The sequence below is a fragment of the Leiobunum rupestre genome, chromosome 4 (assembly GCF_980474605.1).
Source record: "Leiobunum rupestre chromosome 4, qqLeiRupe1.1.hap1, whole genome shotgun sequence".
In the NCBI taxonomy this organism is placed as follows: Eukaryota; Metazoa; Arthropoda; class Arachnida; order Opiliones; family Sclerosomatidae; genus Leiobunum; species Leiobunum rupestre.
Window position 1 is genome coordinate 27,946,844 of NC_143387.1, and position 23,389 is coordinate 27,970,232.

Sequence of the window (23,389 nt, forward strand, 5' to 3'; positions counted from 1 at the left end):
GTATTGCCGACAGTCAAAAGTTTTTTTTTAGGCTAATACCGAAGCACCTTAGTTCGAATTAGAACTGGCCCCGTGATAAAATTATTATTATAATGCAAATTTGTTGAATTTGGATGTAGCTCCGGACAAAGCGAACCGTTTTAGCCAAATTTTGCCAAATCTTTACAGCTAGTAGGTTAATTTGAACATTCGACAGTTTAGAAATTTATAGCAGTCAAGCCGGGTTTTCATGGTAGCTTGTAGCGTTTAAAGATTGAGATATTTTTATTTAGCGTGAAGTGTTATTTTTTTTTAATTTTTTTCCGGAAAAAATTAAAAAAGTTTTAATTCCATGATTAGTCTAATATTGTTTGCAAATTTAAATAAAGCGGAATTTTCGCCTCATTTTTTCGAATCTAAAAGTAAAACGAAACCCCTAGACTAAACTGATTAACACTATTAATGTCGCTTGATGACTTAGGCCTAAGGTGGTGCCTTGGGTATTAGCCTAGCTGATATTCGTATGTTTTGTAGTATGTTTACGGTTATTAGACATTTTATATCGATAAAAAGTTAAAAAATTGAAAACCCTTAAAAAGTAATTTATGTTTCAATTTTTTATTTTTCCGATTTGCGGAAAATTTTTCCACATTTTATTTTTCCGGAAAATTAACAACACATATTATTATATAGTTCACAGTGTCCTCTGCATTTTTACCGTGTTTGCATAAAAATGAAAGCAAATAAAGTCGCAATGTTCTTTCAATTGACGATTCCAAATAATTGGCTTCTCTCTTATAATTCCCTTCGATCTCTTTTTTCTTGTGAAAATTTCGTTTTCTTTTATTTGTTTCTTTGTCAATTTCGCACTGGTTTCCATTGTCGGCTACTAGTAATACTGGTAAATATTACCAATAAACCCTGTCTGGTAACACGCCGACCTCGTGATGAGCAACAAATTACAATTTACAACCAGTTTCCCGTTGGCTGAATGTAGTCTCATGGGCAGATGTCCTGCTTGAAACTTTCGATTGTTCGTGAAAATATCTAGTGGAATTTGATCGACTCTAGAAGCGAGTCCTGATCTTGTTTCGCAAGCGCACGCAACTAGCGCAACGTCGAAGCGTGGATGAAAACTGAAAAGCTAGTGGCGCTATATAGCGTGTATTTTGAACCATTTCTAGCTCACACCAAATTTTTACACGCTAAAAGCTTCCATGAAAACCCGGGTTTAATCAAGATTTCCAAAGCGCTCCTTTAATTCAGCTTGCAAGCGCTTTTGGAAACCTACTACTGCCATTGGAATAAATCCGATTAAAAATGACGCCGTTCTCTGTAATAACATTTTATTATTTCCTTATCAATACAAACATACATCTTCCAGTTTGTTATATAACACTTTATATATATTTTTTTACAAGGCTTACAACAATATATATATTTTATAACGGGTGAACCTTTTATACATTATAAATCTCCTGTAATTGCGAGGGAGGATACCTCCTTCCCCCTATTTTGACACCGTCCCCACCTCCCAAAAAAAGCCCTCGGTCAAAAGTTTGTTTTTCCCGTTGGGGGAGGGGGCTTTCAGTTTTTGCCTCTTTTTTTTTCAAAATGGCCGCCGGTAAATGTCTACGAGTATTGACGCCATATTGATTCGGTGCGATATAATATTACTCTGTCAATTTTTGTTAATACGCTTTTCCAGCAGTCAATGTTGGATTTTTGGAAGATCCAGGGTTTTTATTTGAAGGGGTGGAAAATAATAGGGGGGGGGAACGTGGCATTTCTCTCATCCCTTAAATCCTTTCGCTACGAAAGGATCACGTCAATCGTTCTTTTCTGGATTCCGCTCCGGGAAGAAGATATTAAAACGTTAGAAAAATGTCTCATTTTGGTGTATTTGTTAGCCACTACGAACCGACAGCTTCAAAAACTAATCAAACGATTACCAACCGAAAATCCCGAGATCAGCTTGTTTGGGTAACACCTTTCATTCTTTACTGATGCTATAAATATTCGGTAAATATCGCCTTGTCAGTTTGGATCAAAACTATATATGCTTTTTCCTTACGAGGAAAGAATAAACGAATTTCGAATATTTCCATTCTCATGCAAAAACCAGGAAATAATAATCGATCTTGTTGAACAAGAAAATGACGCTATTCAAAATATACTTTTGTCAAGAAGGTGTCTACGACATAAAAAAGTATTTGGTGTACGTTTTCAATTGTTTTTTTTTTAATTTTCTATTATCATTATCAGACGTTTGCAAAAGTTTTTCATTCCTTTTCAATATTTGGTTTAAAAAATACAATCATCCTAAAGTATTCGAGTATCTTTATTGGGTATTATCATATGTAACATAATCACTCATAAGTATGCCATAAAAGCATTTTCGTTAATGAAACCTTGTTCACGGGATATGACGTAAATTACGTCACTTAAACTCCGTGACGAAATACGCGTCATCAACTTTACTGATGGGAAACGGCAGTTAGTGAGAATTCCTCGCGCGTTTCTGGCTTTGCCCATGTCCAGTTTAGCTCGTGCCTCGCGATCACATGATTTCATTTCCATGGTAACCTTTTCAATAGCGCAATGATTATAAGCATTTTAGAATTTTTGGATCCGCTCAATGTATGTTCCGCGTGAAACAAGGTCTCATTGAATTTTTTTCAATGGAAATATTATACAGAGGCATACTTATGAGTAATTATGTTACATATGGTATTATTCTTGGTAAATATTATAATTAGGGCTCGGCGTTCGGATCAGAAATTTTCCGTTCATTTCTTTTATATTCTGATCCGAAAATTATCCGAATAAAGACTTATTTTTTATAATAGTCGCGAATAATATCCATAAATAAACAGTTAATCGTTTTTTTTTATGATTAATTGAAATTTTGGCGGTTAATTTATCCGATTCCCCGAGCTCTAATTATAATTAGATGTTTAATGCTGTTGCAAACTACTTTTTTAAAGCGCATTCTTTATTCTGTCTAGAATTGAACTAAAACCCTCTGTTTACATTTAATGTATCTTTTAAACTTTTCCATTCGTTCGTAAGGTTAGTAGAAACGCTTATAACTCTATCCCAGTCCTAATAAAATTACCCGGATGAACAGAAAATGCAAAAATATAATAAGAATACAATATAAATAATTCTTGATATCGACGCGAAGTGTATTACAAGATTAGGAAAAAAAATTAGGTGTAAATAGTACACAGGATACGTTAAATATTAATAGAGGAAAAAGAGCCAAGAATGAAAACTTCGAGGAAATGTAGACATCCGCGATGTCTTTCTAACGTAACGGATAGCGCCAGATACAAACCTGCTATTTTTACGGAAGATGAGCCATGGCTGATAAGAAGGGACTTTTCATATTGATCCGAATACGTCGAAGGATGCCTAGTATATAATATATCAAAATGGTGACCCCCGCGTGACCTTTCGACTACACCACAATTACCTCTCTTGGCAGTGTATATCTCCAGAGGTTTCTCTCCCCTGTTTTAGCCTTTTTCACCGGGTTTCCATAGCAACCGCTACTAGCGCAAACAACATCTTCCAATTTAGACCAAGACATTTCTAGGCGCGCTGGAATCATTTTTCAGATCTAACGTTTTACTTCGCTCCGCGGCCACTTCCAGAAGCTAGCTGCACTTTATTACGCGAAGTAAAAAGGAAAGAAGATTTTCAAAAGCTGTAGGTACGGTCAAGGCTAGAGTCTATTAAATGTCACAGATAGATCATTATTCTTCGGCTGTAGTTTCAATTACAAAACAAACTGATCTAATTTAGTAACGTATACTCAGCCTAAGCCCACGAGTCTTTTAATTCGGCCAATTAACTCTTGACAGTCTACGGCTGATCCAATTTCTGCCCCGTCTTGTATACCTAGACTACATAGCGGGGCCTATGGACGCGTAAAACGTGTATTGATGAAGTTTCCCAGTGCTAAGTTCCTTACTTTTCACGTTTTTGGCGGGTTGTCGAAATCCAGAGAAAGAACTTTAAGGAGAACATTTTGGGGATTGGACAGCGCACGACACCAAAAAAACCAATAAAGGAAACGTTACTAAGCTGACTAAATACGTTCGCTGGATAATTAGAGAGATTAAGCCCGTACAGCAAAACGTGTACGACAAACCCGAAGCCGTGGCCTCGTTTTTCTACATTTCATTTTTAACGAGTTCTTTCTTTCAAATAATTTTAATAGCGAGCTTTAATCAGTGGAATAATAATAATGAAATGTTCGTCAAGTGGAATTTCCCAGCTCTTCTCGTTTCGTGTACGTGTTTTATTGTACCACTTAATCTGTCTAATATTTAACACGCAAATAAGTACCCTTATAACTAGTTTTTGTAGGAAAGCCATTTTTAATGACCTTTTAATTAACTACCACGTTACATTTTATAACCATTTTATACTTTATATTTTTCGTAACTTTATTTCATTATTATATTTAAAGGAAGACGGGTTTCATTTCGTAGTGATTTCGGATTTAAATAATCATTTATATATATAGTTTCTTTGAATTCGTAGCCTAGCCCAGGGCCGGCGTTAGGGGGGGGGGGGTAAGCGGGGAAAAAGTACCCCGGGCCCGGGCCTCCGAAAGGGGCCCGCCGGAACGGGTGCCTAACTAAAATTATCTGACAATTTCCAAAAAACCAAATTTTTGAGTAAAAATTACCTGGGGCCCGAAAATCCTAGCGCCAGCCCTGCCTCGCCCTTATATTTCTTAAAGTTTATAAACTGTACATTAATATCCTAGTTACGCGCTCCAAGCATTTACGTTATTGAAGCAATGATCAGAGTAAATATGGATAGAGAAGCTACACAGCTAACTTACTGACGTCAGAGATTGCAGATACGGCATTAAAATCACTGATATCAGTAAGCCAAATCCGATGCTGGAGCACTGCTAAAGTGGTTGATTACCTACAATCAAGGGTGTTTTTAAAGGGCGGTTTTGGGTTCAACAACCCACTCCCCAAAATGGATCAAGGGGAATGAAAAACGTAAGTAACTGTTAGGTCAAAATAATGTGCCTGTCATGTATTGATATTTATTAAAAAAATCATATTCATCCATTAGTTAAAATAATCTAAAGTAACGGTGACATAAAACCCTAACAATTGTAAGTCGATTTGACTGGAAAGCATGCCAATGAGATTTTGAGGAACTCGACATGAAATCATAGTTTAAATCATAGAGTAGTGAAAACGGAAAAGAGAATCTGACTCCCTCTACTGGCCAAAGTACTCTTTTTCAGTGTGAATACGACCTATCTGTGCTCAACGTAGGCAAGATTATAATTGGCTCGAAAGTTGGGTAATATATTTATTGCTCTAATTAAAGTATTCAAGGTTATCGGTTTTCGACAATCGTTAATGACTCATGGCGAACGGTTGTAACCTCATATCTGCGAACGCTTTCACCTGGACTTATGGCTGTAGATAGTGTTTTACTGAGTCAAAGCTATTACAGGGAATATGAACGGCCGTATCTATTTCACATTTTGGCCACCAGATTGAACAGAAACTAAGGGTGATTGGCGCTACTTACGTTAAAAACCAGTCGTAGCGCGTTATAATGGATAATTTTTCGATTTGGTTCCTGAAATGAAATATAAGTATTAACGTAAGAAAAGCCTTGTTTAGAATTAAACGCGGTATGCGTGAAGTGGGTTGAAAATATGTCACACTGAAAAAGAAGTTTCACTTTGGAGGGCCGAATTGAAATTGGTCTATTTTTTCGAGGACTAACCATACTTCGTACAGATGCTTAATTACTTTTGATTTAAACACCCGCGCTCCAATAAAAATAATTTTTATCGAATCTGCTCGCGCTCTATCAAAATTTAGAATCGAGACTCTACTAAGGTATTTTTAAAGTTCACTAATAACAGATATCTTTTGTAAGACATTATACGTTAAATGACTAATTAAATATCCCCTTCTTTCCTCGAATGCCGCGTTATTTGAAGGTTCTTTTAAAAGCCCATCCTGGAAACGTTCTAAAAGCGCTTCGTACTAATTTTCGCGAAATGACACTTTTTGTTTGTTTTGAGCGTGCGGACATTTACGGAACATATTATTGTGCGATTTATGTTTCTTTTCGAAGAAATGAATGTACGTTAACGATGATATAAGCTCTCTCGATATATATTTTTATACAACAGTAGTAATCAACGAATAACTGATTGCTTTTGCCCGCTAGGCTTTTCATTTTAAAACGAGTTTCTTATTTACACCGTTTGCTTTGAAATATTTTTACAACATTTAAAGTTTATTTTTGTTTTTCGTTCTATAAAATCAACCGAATTCTATCGAAGTAGTCTAATAGTAACAACGGCTCGAGACTAGTTTCCTCGAAAATTTCAACATTTTACAACAAATTTTGGATTTAGCGCGACTGGCTTCGGAATAGACCAGTATTGACCATTTCCGCTGTTGGGGATAGGGTACCGCGGCCTGACGGCCTAGCTTTTGCATCCCCGAAAGTGTCTTACGTAGAAATAACGGCAGCTTCCCGGATGGTTAGGAATGAATTTTGGATTCGAGACCCGATGGTGAATGGTAGGAGGATGCGGTAGATTGTCTTTCGAAGACTGCCATTAAACGTCCTCCGACTTGGCACCGTCCGAGTCGCCGTTGGGCCGGTACTGGACCCACAAGTGTCTCTTGGAAATGACAATTTCTTTGACCCAGTCCGAGCCCACCGAGCCTTGGTAGGAAGACGTGGAGGGTTCGGGGTTTTCACTCTCGACGGAAGTTTGGTTTTGGGGGCTGCGGTTCGAGAAACTGGCAGTTCGTTGACGTTCGGAGACGACGTTCACTTCGGCGGAAGTGACGTTGGTCGAGGAAGCGGAATTGGAGGACGTGGAAGGCGAAAGGGTGGCGACGTTGGCGGCTCGCCGTCCGCCGAAACTGGAGGACCCCGGGTTTCCGCTCGAGTCCGGGTTATTGGCGGCCGTTTTTCTTCGGCGCTTGCGACGCGGCTGCGGCGGTTCCTCCTGGTTTGGAAGGTAATACGGCTCTTGATATGTGAGGCATAACTGCGCGTTTGGGTTGGACGCGATGGGCTCTCCGCCTCCCATGGCCACGACGTGGAACGACCCTAAGGAACAAACTTCGACGTTAAGTAGGCTTTTGTTATAGGCTGCGTTAACAACGCGACTAATCTTGAAGGTGAAATATTCACGTGAGCTTATAATAGATCTCTTACGAGAGAAGTATCCAATCCAAGCCGTTCAAACGAAGCAGGCTCGAAGCCGATTCAATCGGGCCCGAATTTCCCGCCAGCAGCCGGACATATCACATCCCAAAGGTATCGCGGTAGAGAGACACGAATACTTATCTCGAAAGAGATTTACTTCCGATATTACCTTGTAAAGTAAAACAAACAAATCGAAACACGTACCGAGATACAGGGCTGTTAATTAATCCTAGGAGCAACAAACACAGCACCCCACACAAGGAGAACGCAACCCGTCAAAAGTCGTGCATTTTTTCGCGTACAGTTTTCATTGTTTAGACGCTTTATCGCCGGCGGGGGAAAATACGGAAATTGTCTTCCCCCTTTTCGTAAAACGTTCAGCATAAAGGCTCGTCCAATTTTTCACTTGGCGGTTTTTGGGCGAAAAAGCCCGGCGTCGACGGAAAATGGGCGAAAATTTCCGTCGACGCCGGGCGGAAATAGTTCTTTTTATAAAATAACCTTGGCCATATTGTTGAAATGTTGCCTCCCCGCTTCAGCTGTGGATCCTTTTTCCCTCCCACTAAAGAGTTTATGAACTCATCCTTAGGCGTTGGCTGAACTATTCCAGGGCAACATTTCAACAAGTTGGGCAAGCGTAAAGACATTTTATAAAATCAACTATTCCGTCGGTTTTAGGTTTTGTGTGACGATTTTCATATCTATTTTTTTCGCTCAGTTGGGCGATTTCGCTCTTTTTCAACCAATCAAAACCCATTATCAAAAGGTGACTGTGACGTCAGGGGGGATGGTTAATTTCCTGCTTCTTGCATCCGGAACTCGGCCACGTGCTTTTCTGTGAATTTTGGAACGTGTTTTTTTTCTTGATACCCTTGTTGCCTTCTTTTACAGTATGTTTCTTTCACACAAACCGATCTTTCATAACTCGTATTTCTTTGAACACGATAGATCATGTAAAATAACAATAAATTTAAAATGCTTACATGAGCTTTAATCAATAGTTCACTATTATGATCAGATAAATCATCCATTTTTAGGCCTAGGCTTAAATCTCCACTATCAGACGAAAACCGACGACCTCGCTGCCAGAAAAAAAATTGCTTTATTTCCGCCCTAAAAAAACGCCAAGTGAAAATGCTAAAACGCCGACAGTGAGCGAAACGTCGAAAACCATATCGCCGACGTCAAATTTTCTGTCGGTGATTTTCCGCCAAGTGAAAACCAGGCTTTAGCGTGTTTAAAGGCTAGCTGCGTTCTCCTCGCGTTTTCTGCTCCTAGATTAAACGAAGGAAGGATTTGTATCGTCACCTGGTGGAGAAGAAATGTCCTCGCTGATCGGGCTTAGGTCGGCTTCCTTGTAAGATTTGCACTTGCTTTTGTAAAGTAAGAAAAGGGTGAACAGAGTAATGAGTCCGCCCAAAGTGGCGGCGATGCGGAGGCCGGTCCAGACGTCGTAGTTCTGATAATATTCGTCGATGATGATCTTCCTGGTGGCCGGACTGAGGTCTCGCATGCTGACGACGTTGTGTTTCTTGGGGTACAAGTACGACGGCCATTCCGTCGAGGTCGTGGTGCTGGCGTCGGACGCGGTGTCGCCAGCGTAGTCATTGCGACCGCCACCCGACGCGCCGGAGGAGGATGTCGTCGTGCCGAGGCGGCTGCTGGCGGACTCTGGCGGCGAGGATTCGGAAATTCCATTGGTGACGCTCCTTCGCGCGAGGGGCCGGTGACGGCTCATGATACAAGCATCCTGCTCGCTCCTGTTGCTGACAAAAGATAAAAAGCCAATGTCAATTCAAGGGCGTATCCAGGATTTTATTTCAGGGGGGGTTTTGAGGGAAAATTTCAAGAGGGGGGGGGGGGGTGCTGACGGAAGTTTCACTGATATTCATTAGGCACCCCCCGGTCATCAGCATTTCGGGGGGGGGTTTGAACCCCCAAAACCCCCCCTTAGATACGCTCTTGTGTCAATTGCGTGTTTTAAAACACACGCTTTTAAGGAGACGAGCCGAGGTTTTGTAGACCTTCGTGTTACTTGAAAACCCCTAAAGGGAAATATCTCTATAGGCAACCGTTTGGCCATGGCAACTAAAAATGTTTTTGAAAACACAAAATGGAAATTTCCCCATTGAAAATAACATAATAAAATAAAATAAAACAATAATTAATTTTTACAGGGGGGGGGGGGGGTACCCTTAAAATTGGCCAGATTCCCATGTTATATTCAATGGGAAAATTTCCATTTTGTGTTGTCAATTTCACGTCACTCCACATAGTAAATGTGTCGCCTAACTAACCTTTTTATGGAAAATAGTTTTAGACCGATTTCTATAACGCATTTTATTGAAATAGAAAGTAGATTGATATAATATCAAATGGTCAGGGGAGAGGGTGGAAGAAAGTGTCACTCCTCTCGTGGCTAGGCCACTGCGAACGGTTCTTCTAGTAGGTCATAATACAGGGACGTAGGAAGGTTCTAGAAGGTGGAGGGGGAAAAGAAAAAACGAAAAGGTGTCTGGAGAATGGTTTTGAATTTTTAATGGCGTGTAGCTTCTCCGAATGCATGTGTACTGTTTACTACTATAAAAATTGGCGGGAAAAGACGAAAATTTAAACACAGTTGAGGTTAAATAAGCTCTATATGCTTTTAAAATGAGAATTTGAGCCTTTTGAAGATTTCAACTGACCAACAAGTTGGGGGGGCAATAACATTAGTTGCCCCTCCCAGCCAAGTTCTAGGGAGGGGCATTGGCCCCCCTGCCCCCCCCGTTCCTACGCCCCTGCCATAATACCGAGTCTTAAAGTAGAAAGTGCGAAAAACCAGTTGATCCGTTTCCGAGCGCTATATTGTATGGTAGAGCGAGACTCTCGAAACGTCGTCATTCTTGAAAGCCGCGAAATCTGCCACATTACAGTTGAGCGAGTTTCAATAGAAATATTGCTCCCTCAGGGTAGCAGGGGCTGAGGTGGAGAGAGATAAGCCCTTACACTTCCAGCAATTGATTTCCGATACTGGTAATACTCGAAATAGAATTCCTTTTAAATTCTTCTAAATAAACGTCTATCGCGAGCGTTCTTTCTTGATCCGTACTCCGGGCTCGGATCAATCTCCCCAATTCTGGCCAAGAGCCGCCCGCGATTCAATTAAGTCCAATTTTTCGTTGAGATGGCTCGTGTCGCGCGAATGGAAAGGAATGGCTGCGAATTAGAAGCGGCGAGAATGCAATGGCCGGATTAGCGCGCCCTGCCGACCATGTAATGGATGGAATAACGCCATCGTTTACTGATAACCGCGATGTCCGAAATACATTCGGATTTCGCTCCCCCCACCCCCTCGAATAAGGACGACAAACCGATTTATCCTATAGTTCTTCCCTGGAGACAATCATTTCGAAAGGCTTCATTTGGAAACTCACCTTCTCCGTTAATACGTTATCGTTTTGGTAATGATTTCGGTCATTACAATTGAATGTTGTAATTTTCTTTTTCACAATAACCCTAGAGATATCTAGGATCGCGTCTCCGAATAATAATTTCATAAAATTGGTTTTATTCGACGGGATTGTTAGGGATATTTAAGTTTGAGCGATATCAGTGGGATATTTGATCACTATCATAAAGTGAATTAACTCCTGGTTTAAAGGAAATAAATTGAATAGGGTATTTATATGATCTTTTGAGGATACTTTTTCCCTCTCCGAGGGATTTTACAATCACCGTGTTTGTCTGTCTGTCACTGTGTCTGTCTGTCTGTCGGGGGGGAGGGGGGGGGGAACGCGTTCGCAGTACCGGGTCAAAGTGTAAAAACCGTGTTCGCAGATTCGTTATTATTTAACTTCCGTGACGGTGAGCGTTAAAGGATGATATTTGCGTCATCTTGCGACTTTTAATGCCCTTAAACAGGTGGCCGGGTTACAATGCGTAGGAGGGTGGTGGCAAGCCCTTCGTGCCACGCGAGTCAACAGCTCCCTACACTAACTATTACCGTTAACCTTAACAAGTTTTTTTTTCCACCAAATGTTCATGGTATACGTCTTCTAATCATTTTGCGACCGCATCGGGCGTGTTTCGAACCCGAGCCCTCCTGCACCACAGACACTTAATTGTTTCGCTTCACTGGAAATTGGAATTTCAATTTCATTAAAAGCGGATATTAATAGCGTTTTATTTTTCGCTTCATATGTAAATATAATAAGGTTTTGTGTTCGATTTAAATTATTGCGCGGAAGAAATTGAAATTTTGTGACTCATGTATTTAATAATATCAAATCCAGTGACAGGGTTTTGAACCAGCGGCCCTCTGCAAGCCAGTCGAGCGTCTTTATGCACTGAACAGTTTTTTAAACGTATAGCTTTAACGTTTCTATGTCATGTTTTATGCTTTTTAATCATGGCAGTGGCAATTGTTTCTTTAATAGTTTGGTTATATATTATTTATATTTTAATTTTAATTAGTTATATTTAATCGGTCACGAATTGAACCGGGATCACGGGTTCACGACTTTTATATTTTGCAGCCGATGCATTGATCCCTGTTACGCGAAATACGAAATCCGTAACATTAATGTGCTTGAGTTAGAAATCGAAAGAATAAAGCAATAAATCAATGACGATTTGTAATTCATTAATCATCATTAGGTCTACCTTTTTTTTAAACAAAATGTTACTGGATTCCTGGCTTAAGCTTATTTACGTCAATTTATTCTATAATTTTTTTAATATTTATAAATTAAATTTAATTAATTATTTGAATTTATTTATAAATTAAATTTAATTAATTATTTGAATTTATTTATAAATTAAATTTAATTAATTCTTTTAATTTATTTATAAATTAAATTTAATTAATTCTTTTAATTTATTTATAAATTAAATTTAATTAATTCTTTTAATTTATTTATAAATTTAATTTAATTAATTATTTTAATTTATTTATAAATTAAATTTAATTAATTCTTTTAATTTATTTATAAATTAAATTTAATTAATTATTTTAATTTAAAATACCGTCGTAGCTAGGAATCGTACCCGGGTCTTATTCTTAGCAGGTGAATATTTTGCAGCTGAGCCATTGACATATTGAAAATAAATAATATCATAGACAAACCGTGGAGTTTAAATTTCCCGCGTTATTTAGTACAGTACCACAGCCAGGTGACGCTAGCATCTCCTTTCAAAGTAAACTTACATAGCCCAAAGGCTGAGTCATCCCTCCTGTATATTTTGGCTTGCCAACTTGTTATATCCACAAGCAAACTAATAACTACCAAGTAGCGCTTCCAACTGATTCTCAGATGACCGTTGAGTTAAAATTAAATTAAAATCTTGTAAATGCCATATGCAGCTTGCTTATGTCATTTTTGGTTTAGTTTCCCTGCCGTTTGGGATTCGGTAAAATAATTCTTTCCTTTGGAAATAAAAACCATGATGTATATTCTCGAATTTGTTCAGAGCAATTTGTTTTTGATTAACCCTCTATTTATTGTTTTAATAAATATTAAACTTGGAGCCAATTCAAAACCATACATTTTATTAATTTTTAATTCAATTTTGTTTAAGAGAATGACATAAGATAAATGGATGAGGTTGGTTTTATTTTGTTTAGAGTTGTTCATTTTCCGGAAAAATTAAATGCGGAAAAATTGAAACGTTTATTATTTTTTAAAGGTATTTATTCTAGACTAGTCTAGAGATTTAGTTTTACTTTTGGATTCGACAAAACGAGGCGAAAATGCGTCGAAATTTAAATTTGCGAGCAATATTAGGATAATCATGGAATTAAAACGTTATTTTCCTTTTTTTTTGGAAAAATACGATAAATATTCCGGAAAAAAGGCCTCGGTCATTTTCCGACTTACAACTCCGATTTTGTTTAAAAGGTAATAATTGAAAATTTGTTCAAAGTACATTTGCAAGCTAAACCCTAAATTATTTCATAAAAATGATTTAAATTGCGTTTTATGTCAGACTTTAGCCAACGTTCTCGATACTTGTATCACCTTGTAGGTTCTGTTTTCTATATTATTTATTACAGTTCCAACACTACAAGACAAATAACAACCCAATATCAAGTAATTTGATTATTTTGCGGCCGAGATGTGAATTAATAAATCGAGTTCTTATTCGCCTTTGGACAGACATTTATTTAAGCTTTACTCTACTGGATACACCACGATGCTGAGAGAGTTTTTACTCCATCTGGTAGCAGAAAACGTTTCTAAACATTCACAGGGTTTACCCTTAACCAAAAATTGCGGTTTCAATAAATGTGTTGCAAGTAATTATAATAAAATATTATCTCTAGTGGCTAAATGCTCCTGGTTATCACTTTAGTGATAATCGATCCTTTGTTAATGATAACAGGCTGCGTTCTGCAAGAAATCATTTTCTGAAAATATATTTTTATTGAGTCCGTTGCTCAACGCGACGTAGAATCTTTCAGACAGACCTGGGCAAAATTGCGAGTGAAATTCAACCATCCACTCTCACTCTAGAATGAGAGTGAAAAATATTAAAAAAATTCACTCTCAATCTAGAATCAGATTGGAAATTTTAATCTTCCACGATTTCACTTTTGCCGAACGCACTCCACTCTCAAGAGTGCCTTTTCCCCACTCGCCGAGTGTACTGGCGGAAAATTCTGCAAGGTCAATTTCTTCACTCTAAATGACGGCGGGATATTTGAATATAATACTATAAAATTATTATTTTATGAAGTTTTACAGTGTTCTAAAGATTTCTAAACCTCAGTTGAATTATTTTATATTTTTCTAATTATTTCTAAAGCTCAGTTAATTCGATTAAAGGGAAACCTATTCTCAAAAAGACTAAAAGGCGACATTAATTTAAAAATCAATCTATAAAAACAGTTCCCTATATTCACAATATAATATTAAAATTTTAAGGGCAAAAAAAGCACCCGTGTTTTAATATTGTAAACGGCAGTGGGTCAACTGAGCCTTTGGGAGCATTAGAAAACTAATAAATGTTTACAAATAATTTGAAATAAAAATATCAAATTCAAATTTCCCACTGAATTTTGGAGTGGAAAGAGTGACCTTGAAGAAGTTCACTCGATAGGAAGAGAGTGCTTTAGGGCAATAGTCAAGTTTTTCATTCTAAATCTGGAGTGAAGAGTGAAAATATTTTACTTGTTTCGCTCTCACCCTAGAGTGAGAATGAAAAGATTTTATTTCATTGCAGAGTGAGAGTGAAAATATTTTATTTCTTTCACTCTCGCTCTCTTACGCCAGCTCTAATTCGGGGAGTGACGATAAAGCGGAAACTCCACTCTTAGGAGTGGAGTGAAAAAAATTGGAGGACGGCAGCACTCGCGAAATATCACTCGGAGTTTTGCCCAGGTCTGCTTTCAGAACGATTTTTTTGCAAAGGCTTAACTAAAAATAAAGTAATTTAGTTAAAATATAGTAATTTTTATCTTATTTTGTTTTATTTTAACGTTTCTGAACGCGGCATATGATTGTAGTCCAATTTAACGTGTTTCGTTAGTTACGGTGGCCATTTCGAACTTGAGCGTTATCTGGCGGCTAAGTGGTCAATCTGAAAGTCACAAAACTAGTTTTATCCTATGAAGCGCCACCTTTTAACTTATATTAAATATTCGGTTCTATTTAAAATGCTGTGGCGTGGTAATCTTCACGTTACTAATATTTAAATAGATATGACTTAAACCCTATCATATCAACAGATCAAATTTCTATTCATCTCTCTTTTCGGTCGCTAAATATTTTTATCGATCTAATAGCCCCACTTCATTTAGAAACCATCTTTAAACCATTTGCACTAACAATTGTAAGGGCGTATTTTAGGGGGGATAATTTGGGAGTTTAAGCCCTCCAGGAATGGGTCAAAGGGGTGCAAAACCTTAGTTTTTTTTAAGTCTCACGGGAGTCAAAGGGGAAGTGCATAACTTAAGTGGCTTTCAATCTGAAAAGGGGGTGCACAGTTTAAACCCCACCCGAAATGATATCCTGGATACGCCCTTGCTTCACAATAGATATTCCAATGCGTTTCGCTTATTAGCGGCTGAAGGTGCACTAGTGGTCTTGACATTAAATATTCCTTTAAATTGCTTATTTTATGGTCGCTAAACTGATGGAAAATAAAACTTAACCCATAGAATTCTGTGTGTTCGCTACCTTTATAAATGAAATACAAGGAATCAATATATAAAATGTATACTTTTGAAATAAGTGAGTCTGCATTGCTAATGCGCCTTATTTGGAGTCCAAGCCTGTACCTTTGATTGTTCTTAAGTGATTACAGAGTTAGTATTACCAAACGCTGTGCTCAGTTTCATATGCCTGTAACCGGTGTACAGTGTTTTAGAACGAGGGAGAAAACTACATTGAAAATCCAATGGCCGTCGCGTCGCTTCTAAAAAGCCGACTCAGCAGAAAGCGAATGGAAAATAAACGCAATTACTGGATAATTTAAACTTTCTTCACGTATTTTGATTTTGTTTAAAGAAAGAGTAAATGAACTTTAAGGGCTGATCACTCCACGTAATCGGTGTACACACTTGGTAGACAGGGCCGTCGGTACACGTTTTGGCGGAATGGCAAATTATTTTTCCACCTTCACTAAATTAACAATTACTTTGCTCTTTCCATTGTTTTAATATCAAATATTTTGTATTTTCTTTTTTCGCTAAAAGAGAGGAGTTCCGTTTTCGTTTTTCAGTGAGTGCCAAAACAGAGGAAACCCATTTTCGTTTTTCAGTGAGCGCCAATAGAGAGGAGCTCCGTTTTATTTTTCGGTGAGCGCTAAAAGAGAGGAGTTCCGTTTTCGTTTTTCAGTGAGTGCCAAAACAGAGGAAATCCATTTTCGTTTTTCAGTGAGTGCCAAAACAGAAGAGCTCCGTTTTAGTTTTTCAGTGAGCACCAAAACAGAGGAGCTCCGTTTTAGTTTTTCGGTGAGCGCTAAAAGAGAGGAGTTCCGTTTTCGTTTTTCAGTGAGTGCCAAAACAGAGGAGCTCCGTTTTAGTTTTTCAGTGAGCACCAAAACAGAGGAGCTCCGTTTTAGTTTTTCGGTGAGCGCTAAAAGAGAGGAGTTCCGTTTTCGTTTTTCAGTGAGTGCCAAAACAGAGGAGCTCCGTTTTAGTTTTTCAGTGAGCACCAAAACAGAGGAGCTCCGTTTTAGTTTTTCGGTGAGCGCTAAAAGAGAGGAGTTCCGTTTTCGTTTTTCAGTGAGTGCAAAAACCGAGGAGCTCCGTTTTCCTTTTCCAGTGATCGTTAAGAGAGAGAGAGGCGCCACTTTCATTTTTCAGTGGGCGCGTTAAAAAAAGAAGCTGTGTTTCTTCTTAAAAAGTGCAAAAAGAATAGAGACCGACTGCTCAAGGAGACAAGGGCCTCCTTGAATGTATGCATTTCTATCACGAATAAGCAACGGCACTAGGCAGTCACTCTCAGAAAGGGGAGGAGCTTCTGTCGTACGATAGAGAAGAAAACATCAATGGCGCCTCCCAAAGAGAATGCCAAATGATGCGCGCCGCTTTCTTTCTCGTTAAGAAACTACTCAAAAGTAAAATCATTCAAAATGAAGATGAAAATAGAGGAATACCAAAAATGTAATGATCATTTTGGCGCCCTTTTCAATCTGGCGCTGCAGACGGGCGAAACCGGGATGGCCCTGTTGGCGATATACTCTGTCGTCGCCATTCTCTGCCAAGGTAGTTTAAGCGACAGACTAGAGAGAAATAAAATCGCCAAAAATCCTTTTTCATACTAAATTTAAGGAAACGAATTTTCAACCTTGGATTAATAATATGCTACTGGATATAGCACTTAAATTTTTAGGCGTCGTTCAAAGTTCGCAGCGCACCTCTAGCGCCATCTATCGGTACGAAAATGTAACTACTGGATTGGTGTGACAAATTTATTGTACGCGCGCGTTGTTATTTATCCACGTGTTCGGCAGCGTGCAACAATATATTTCTGTACATTAACAATTAATTTATAGAATTTCTTTTGGTAAGTTTTATAATTATCTATTTATTTATTTTTATTATTTAATATAAAATAATAGTATATATATATACCTTTTTTTACACTGTGAACAGTTTTCAATTTTTAGGAAATTGAAGTAAAATAATGAATTGTTGGGACACTTATGAAGTGTTAGGGATTCCGAACCCTAAAAGGAACTTAGTCAGTAGTTCAGATACTGAATCTTCAGGTAAAAACCATGGAAATTTTTCTTTAATTAGAGATATTTAAATGGTATGTTTGAAACAGAACTCACGGAAGAATCAGATGGAAATACCCAAAAGTGCGAAAAATCCGAATCATCTGGTATGATATCTTTCTATTTATTGGTATTGGAGCATACTTCTTCGAGAAATTAACCTTTTTAACAATTAGATGACAGTGAGAATGAAAGGATAAGCATCCACGTTAAAAACATGGAAGAAAGGGATGGTGGTCTTTATAGCTCTTCAGGTATATAAGAGAACATTTTATCTTATAATTAGAAAATTTATAGCTTGTTTTGCCCGTACCTAGATGAAAATTTAACCAGTGGTGACGAATTTCTCAGTAATGAAGAAATAGATAGGTTTTACCAAGAAATGAACACGTCTTCTTTAAAAACGAAAGGGAAAAATCGAATACCTCTAGCGACTTTAACAAAGTAAAGATTAACATTTTTCAATTTAAATTTTAAATATTTATTGTTAATTTCCATCCGCAGCAGCTCAAATTCTAGTCAGAAACCAAAGCCTCCACTAAAAAGGGCAAAAAGGATAATTCGACATCATATGATTCATCGTAAGTGTTAAAAAAACAGTGATGGCAAAAATAGCTTTCTAATGCTTTTAACACATTTAGCCAACATATATGATGCGGAATTTGGTGGTATTATCACTGAAGTTCAAAGTAGAATGAACAATTCGAAATTGGAATATTCAGCGAGCGGAAGACGTGCAATAGAGTGGATTTCTTGTCTGAATTTCAGGGAGTTGAGTGAGCTCAAAGGGGCAGTTAGAGAAATCCTCACTCAAACAACGGAAGACAAAGTGTCAATAAAATTAAATAAATTAATTAGGAATCAGAAGAAAATTGAACAGATACTCCACTCATTGAAACATTCCACAGTAAGTAAAATTTTGCAACGAAGTTCTGAAAAATTATCTTAGTTTCATTCTAACAAAGAAATTTTCTCCTATTATAGGGTTATCAAAATCTGCAATTACAAGAACGGAAATTTGCAATGAACAGTTTAATAAGGCAGACTGTAGAAGTTGGTTCAGTACCAAAAAAAAACATACCGATTAACCTTAATGTTCCAGTTGAAGAAGCAAAAGATACGTTAATGTATGTCATTGGGGCTGTATTGAGGTCAATTGGTAGGAGGTCTGATTTTGGTGTTGAACTGGCTAAAAGATTAACAACTACTAAGGAAAATACCTCTAAGGAACTCAGTACATGGATAGAGGCTCAAGACAGAGGGGGGTTATTTTACCCAACAGCAGAAGCATACGAGTTTTTTGTAGCAATGTATAGTCAGATTGCAAAATACTACGGAAAAATGTCTATCGATAATAGAGTGGAAAAGGCCAAAGAAGAAATTTTGTCGAGCGAAACCATTCAATTAAAGTGGAATAGTTTTTTTGAAAACAATGTTCCGGAAGAAGAAAAAATTAAATTATTGAATCATTGCATCCGAAATTATATCAATACAATTGCAAACGGACATTTAAAGAAGTTGAAAGACGATTTCAAAACAAAAGCTGCAGCAAAAGCTTCAAAATCTAAAGCCAATGCCAAAGATAGGCAAAGAAAACAATTACAGCAAATGTCATTAGGGTTAAATAAATGAAGCGTTTGTTTTTAAAATGACTTAATTTATTCCAAAGGTTCTACCACAGACGCCATTGAAGTGTTCCCCAATGTACTGTGACAAGGAATTTTATATGTTTTTAGCATAAATAGAGCTTCGCGGTTGTTCCCTATTGTATCTACCGTAGGATTCTCATTGGAGCCATTTGCTCCTCGTTGTCTAGAGAACTCTAACTCAAGCGGATCCTGGTTAAAATTGCCCGTAAGTACAAATTTAGCCCCTTTAAGCAAAAGGAATTTAAGAATTCCTATCATGGCTTTAGCTGTAATGAAAAGAATATATTAATTGCTTTTTTTCCGTGCAGAAAGAAATTTGGTATTTACTCGTTTGTCTTAATCCGGAGAGAGTTTCTTGAGAGAGTATCATTTTATTTCTATCAGCCAGTTCATAATTTCCGGGGCGTTGCATGGTATCTTGCTCCCAGTCATCCAAGTAATTTAAAAAATCATTTTCCAGCCACTGAAAGAGTACCAAAGGTTAATATATTGAAAATGAGTATAACTGTTTCATTATCATTACCTTTAGACGGCTATCATTAATAGAGCAAAAAGGCCTCTTGTTCGGCTTTCTTTTGTGGTAAGATTCGTTGAAGTTGCATGTATTTAAGATGTCGAACCACTTATCAAATAATCGGATAAAAGTTACTGTTTCGGTGTATTTTTCTTTCTCATCTCCTTCGAAGATTGATTCTATTGCATTTGCAACTGAGCTACTCAACACCTGAGAAGCATAACGAACTTTCATCTTGCTATATGAATTAAGCCTGATATGGTCTATTGTAAGCTTATGGGCTTTACGTAAATTTCCTGCGTTCAACATTTCTCTTCTATAAAGTTCATATATGGGGTGCCAAGTAATGTTTTTGCCATTTTTGTACATTAAGCGAATCTTGGAACCTTCTTGGCTTGAGTGCAGACAATTTCGAGTAGTTTTTAATAGATGGGGAGGGTCTAACATAAAGAAAATAGGTCTTTCCTCATCTAAACAGTATGGGTTGACACAGCAGTGAGGAATTTCTTGGGTGCAATCTGTGTTAATATTGAAAAATTTTCGATTGGTTGCCGCCCCATCTCCAATAATGGATATAATTTTGAAGCCTAAAGATTCTAGTTTATCCACAGCTTCCCATATTATAGAATTCAGATCGTCTGCGGTTAAACTATTCGTTGCAAAATGCGCGAAAGGATATTTCACGTGGCTCGTTGCACCCCGAAGCATCAACATTAACACGTGTGTCGCAACTGCTTTGTTTGAATATTCCTCCTTTGAATTTATATTATTTCTGGCTTCATTTAAGTTAGTGTACCCTATAATTTCACCAGTTTCCTTTTTATAAATTAGTTCCTCTTTAGCTTTTATTTCATCTAAGAGGATACTGTAATATTGCTTGTAAGGCGGAAGAGTTTCAGGCTTTATGTCTCTTTTCATTTGGTTTAACACCTCGTCAGAAAATCCCAGGGTACGCTTATCTTTTGGTGTATGACGAAACAAAGTACTGTAAGATGGCAACTGTAATATTTTAGAATCCGCTAAACTTCTATAGGCGGTGGGCGATTTATGATATTGGTACAAACACCATTTTATCACCAGTGGATGCCATCTCCGCCCATGTTTGTCTGATTTCTTTATAATTTTTAATTGGGTTCGAAGGAAGAGTGCTGCGAAGGAATTCTCATTCTTTGGTAATGAGTTCTCTAAAATCGCCTCTATACAGGAATCATCACCATCGTCAAGGCGTTTTCCTTCTGTATCTATATCTTTCAAGATTTTTTTTTGTAATCGTTTGATTTTTCTCCTTGATAACATTTCTCGAGACTTTGACACTTTCATAAGTTCTATGAGCTCTTCCTTAGACAATGATTTGTACTTCTTATTTGTCTTCTTCTCATTCAATTTTCTAGTTTTTAAAGCGTAACTTCTTAACTTTAAACAAAAAACACACGTTTTCTTATTGGACAACTGGCTACACATTTTATCGTGTATTGCTCCAGAAGCTAAGCAGAATTTTCCTCTGGATCTATCTTGCAACAGTTTCACTAGTTCTTCTCCCACTACTCCACTACACACCTGTAATTCATTGAACTTGAGCAATATACTAAGCAGCTCATTTTCACTACACACAGTTTTTGGCAGAGCAATCAAATTGTGACTCTCCAAATTCTGGCCCAAAACTGACGCTTTAAATTCAAACTCAAGATTTATTGTTGCAGATATTTGTAATATATCAGATTGTCTATCAACTCTGAGAAGTTGGAGTCTAGCGTCATTATAATTTAAAAACCAGTTAAATTCACTTTGTATTTTAACCCATTCTGCGCTTCCAAAAAAATCTTTGAAATTGGTTAAAATGGAAACATCACTATTATTGACAGTAGCAGGACCAATCTCTAATTTATCATTTTCCAATTCTTGAGACACATTTAAAGTTGCTTCCATTTCTGCAGGATCAACTTGATGAATGTGGTTTTTCTCAAGTGATGTATCTTCAGAATTAGTAATTTCCGGACTTCCCAAATCTGATGGTATCTCCTATTAAAAAACCTATGATAATTTTTTTCTTTACAAAGAAACTAGATGTCATTTGAACCAACCGGTGGCTGCGTAGTATCATCAATCTGTGTTATCATATTTTCTGACATTACAGGTAGAATTTCTGATTCCATAGATTCTTGTGCAGCACTTTGATCAAATGTACTCTAAGATAAACACCATAATGTGGTTACGTTTTATAAAAATATATAATGGCGAGATATTTATATTTATTTTATACGTACTTGACTATGAATAGGATCTGGATGTTGGGCTGATTCCACAGTTCCTTGTGCAGTATTTTGATCAAATGTAGTTTGCAGCAACGATACCATACTCTTAAGATAAACACCATAATGTGGTTACGTTTTACAATATATAATAGAGAGATATTTCAATTTATTTTATACGTACTTGACTATGAATGGGATCTGGATGTTGGGGTGATGGGCCATTTTCCCCAACAAAATGTTTTGAGCACAAATATGTATTTTTAGTTATGTTTTCCATTTTGTAGTCATTCCTTACCTCTTTTAACCATCTAAACCATTTTTTGCAAATCTCAGGTTTCCTCTTTGATTTAGGGAAGGGAACAAAACTAACTCCTAACATATGAGGTTTACCATGATAGCGTGAATCACTACTACACTTAGGATAAGCGCAATGCTTTATCCTACCCATTATAAATTTAAATAAAATAACAAATACTTATATTCACAACAAATTTTCAAGATATCGAATACTAAAACTGCTGGAGCTCTTGAAGTTACGATAAAAAAAATTGGAGGCAAATATTTCAAACCGTTATTTTGAATTTTCGAAAAAACCGCGCCTGCGCAAAGAGCTTGTATCACCAAATATTTCATGCCGCCCGCGCGATACCCACCGACTTTTTCTCCGTTTTGAGAGACCCGCATGAATGCCTTGCGGAAGGTAGATGTGCTATATCCAGTAGCATATTATTAATCCAAGTTTCAACGTTCCATTATATTTTTCGGTATAAATTCTCCATTACTGATATTACGATAAAACGAAGAACAACTGCGCTTTTTCCGGAGTCGGGGCCGAAGTATAGGCAGACGTATCCGCCCGCGTTAAACGGTCAGCAGCATCAGGGCGGGTACGGACCTACCTTTATTTACTCGGTCATTCTCCCCCCCTCGTAATTGAGTTTACTGTGGAAACTATAGCCCCAGCCCGGTAGGCCGCCCTGCCGAGTCTCTGATAGCTTATAACGGCTCTTTCCAGAACTACGCTCGAGCCGAGTCCATGGGCCCAGAAAACTACTTATTTTAGTCGGGCAGCAGTTTCCATTACGGGCGGTACACATTACGGGGGGGGGGGGTCAGCAGTAAAGGGGAGGGGAACCCCTTTCTCGGCCACCGAATATATATTAGCCACTTTCTAGCTTTCGTGCCATAGTATCTGCTCTACATTACATACCGGACCGATACTTTCGCAGCGAGGGTCTCTTCTCTCAGATAATATTATGAATTTGCGGCACCTGGACGCCTGCCTATATAGCGCGATATTTCTCACGCATTGGGGATTTAGGAATCATCACTTTGTAAATTAATTTACGTGAATGTGTTGATGATATGAACAGGGAAAATAACCCTTTTGGCACCATCATTACTTCGCCACCTTTGCAATAAATGACCAGCGGGTTTTTACCACGTATCGGAGTTATTCGAGTATAGCTATATTGCGGATAAATAAAAGTACATAGTGGGGACAATTTATTATGAAAATAATTTAAAGGGGAATGGTCAAGCTTTAACCAGTTAGATAC

At 37.6% G+C, this 23,389-nt stretch overlaps 1 protein-coding gene across 1 annotated transcript in view; it reads right to left on the minus strand.

Moving 5' to 3' along the window:
• Positions 1–5,683: 5,683 nt before the first annotated feature.
• Positions 5,684–23,389, minus strand: part of LOC149947375 (uncharacterized) — a 58,699-nt gene continuing 40,993 nt past the window's right edge. The window contains exons 2-3 of the mRNA XM_090172233.1: positions 8,518–8,975; positions 5,684–7,110 (exon numbers count right to left, since the gene is read on the minus strand). Coding sequence (XP_090028359.1) covers positions 6,608–7,110; positions 8,518–8,947 — 933 coding nt within the window. The 5' untranslated portion in view covers positions 8,948–8,975 and the 3' untranslated portion in view covers positions 5,684–6,607. The remainder of the gene's footprint in view (positions 7,111–8,517; positions 8,976–23,389) is intronic.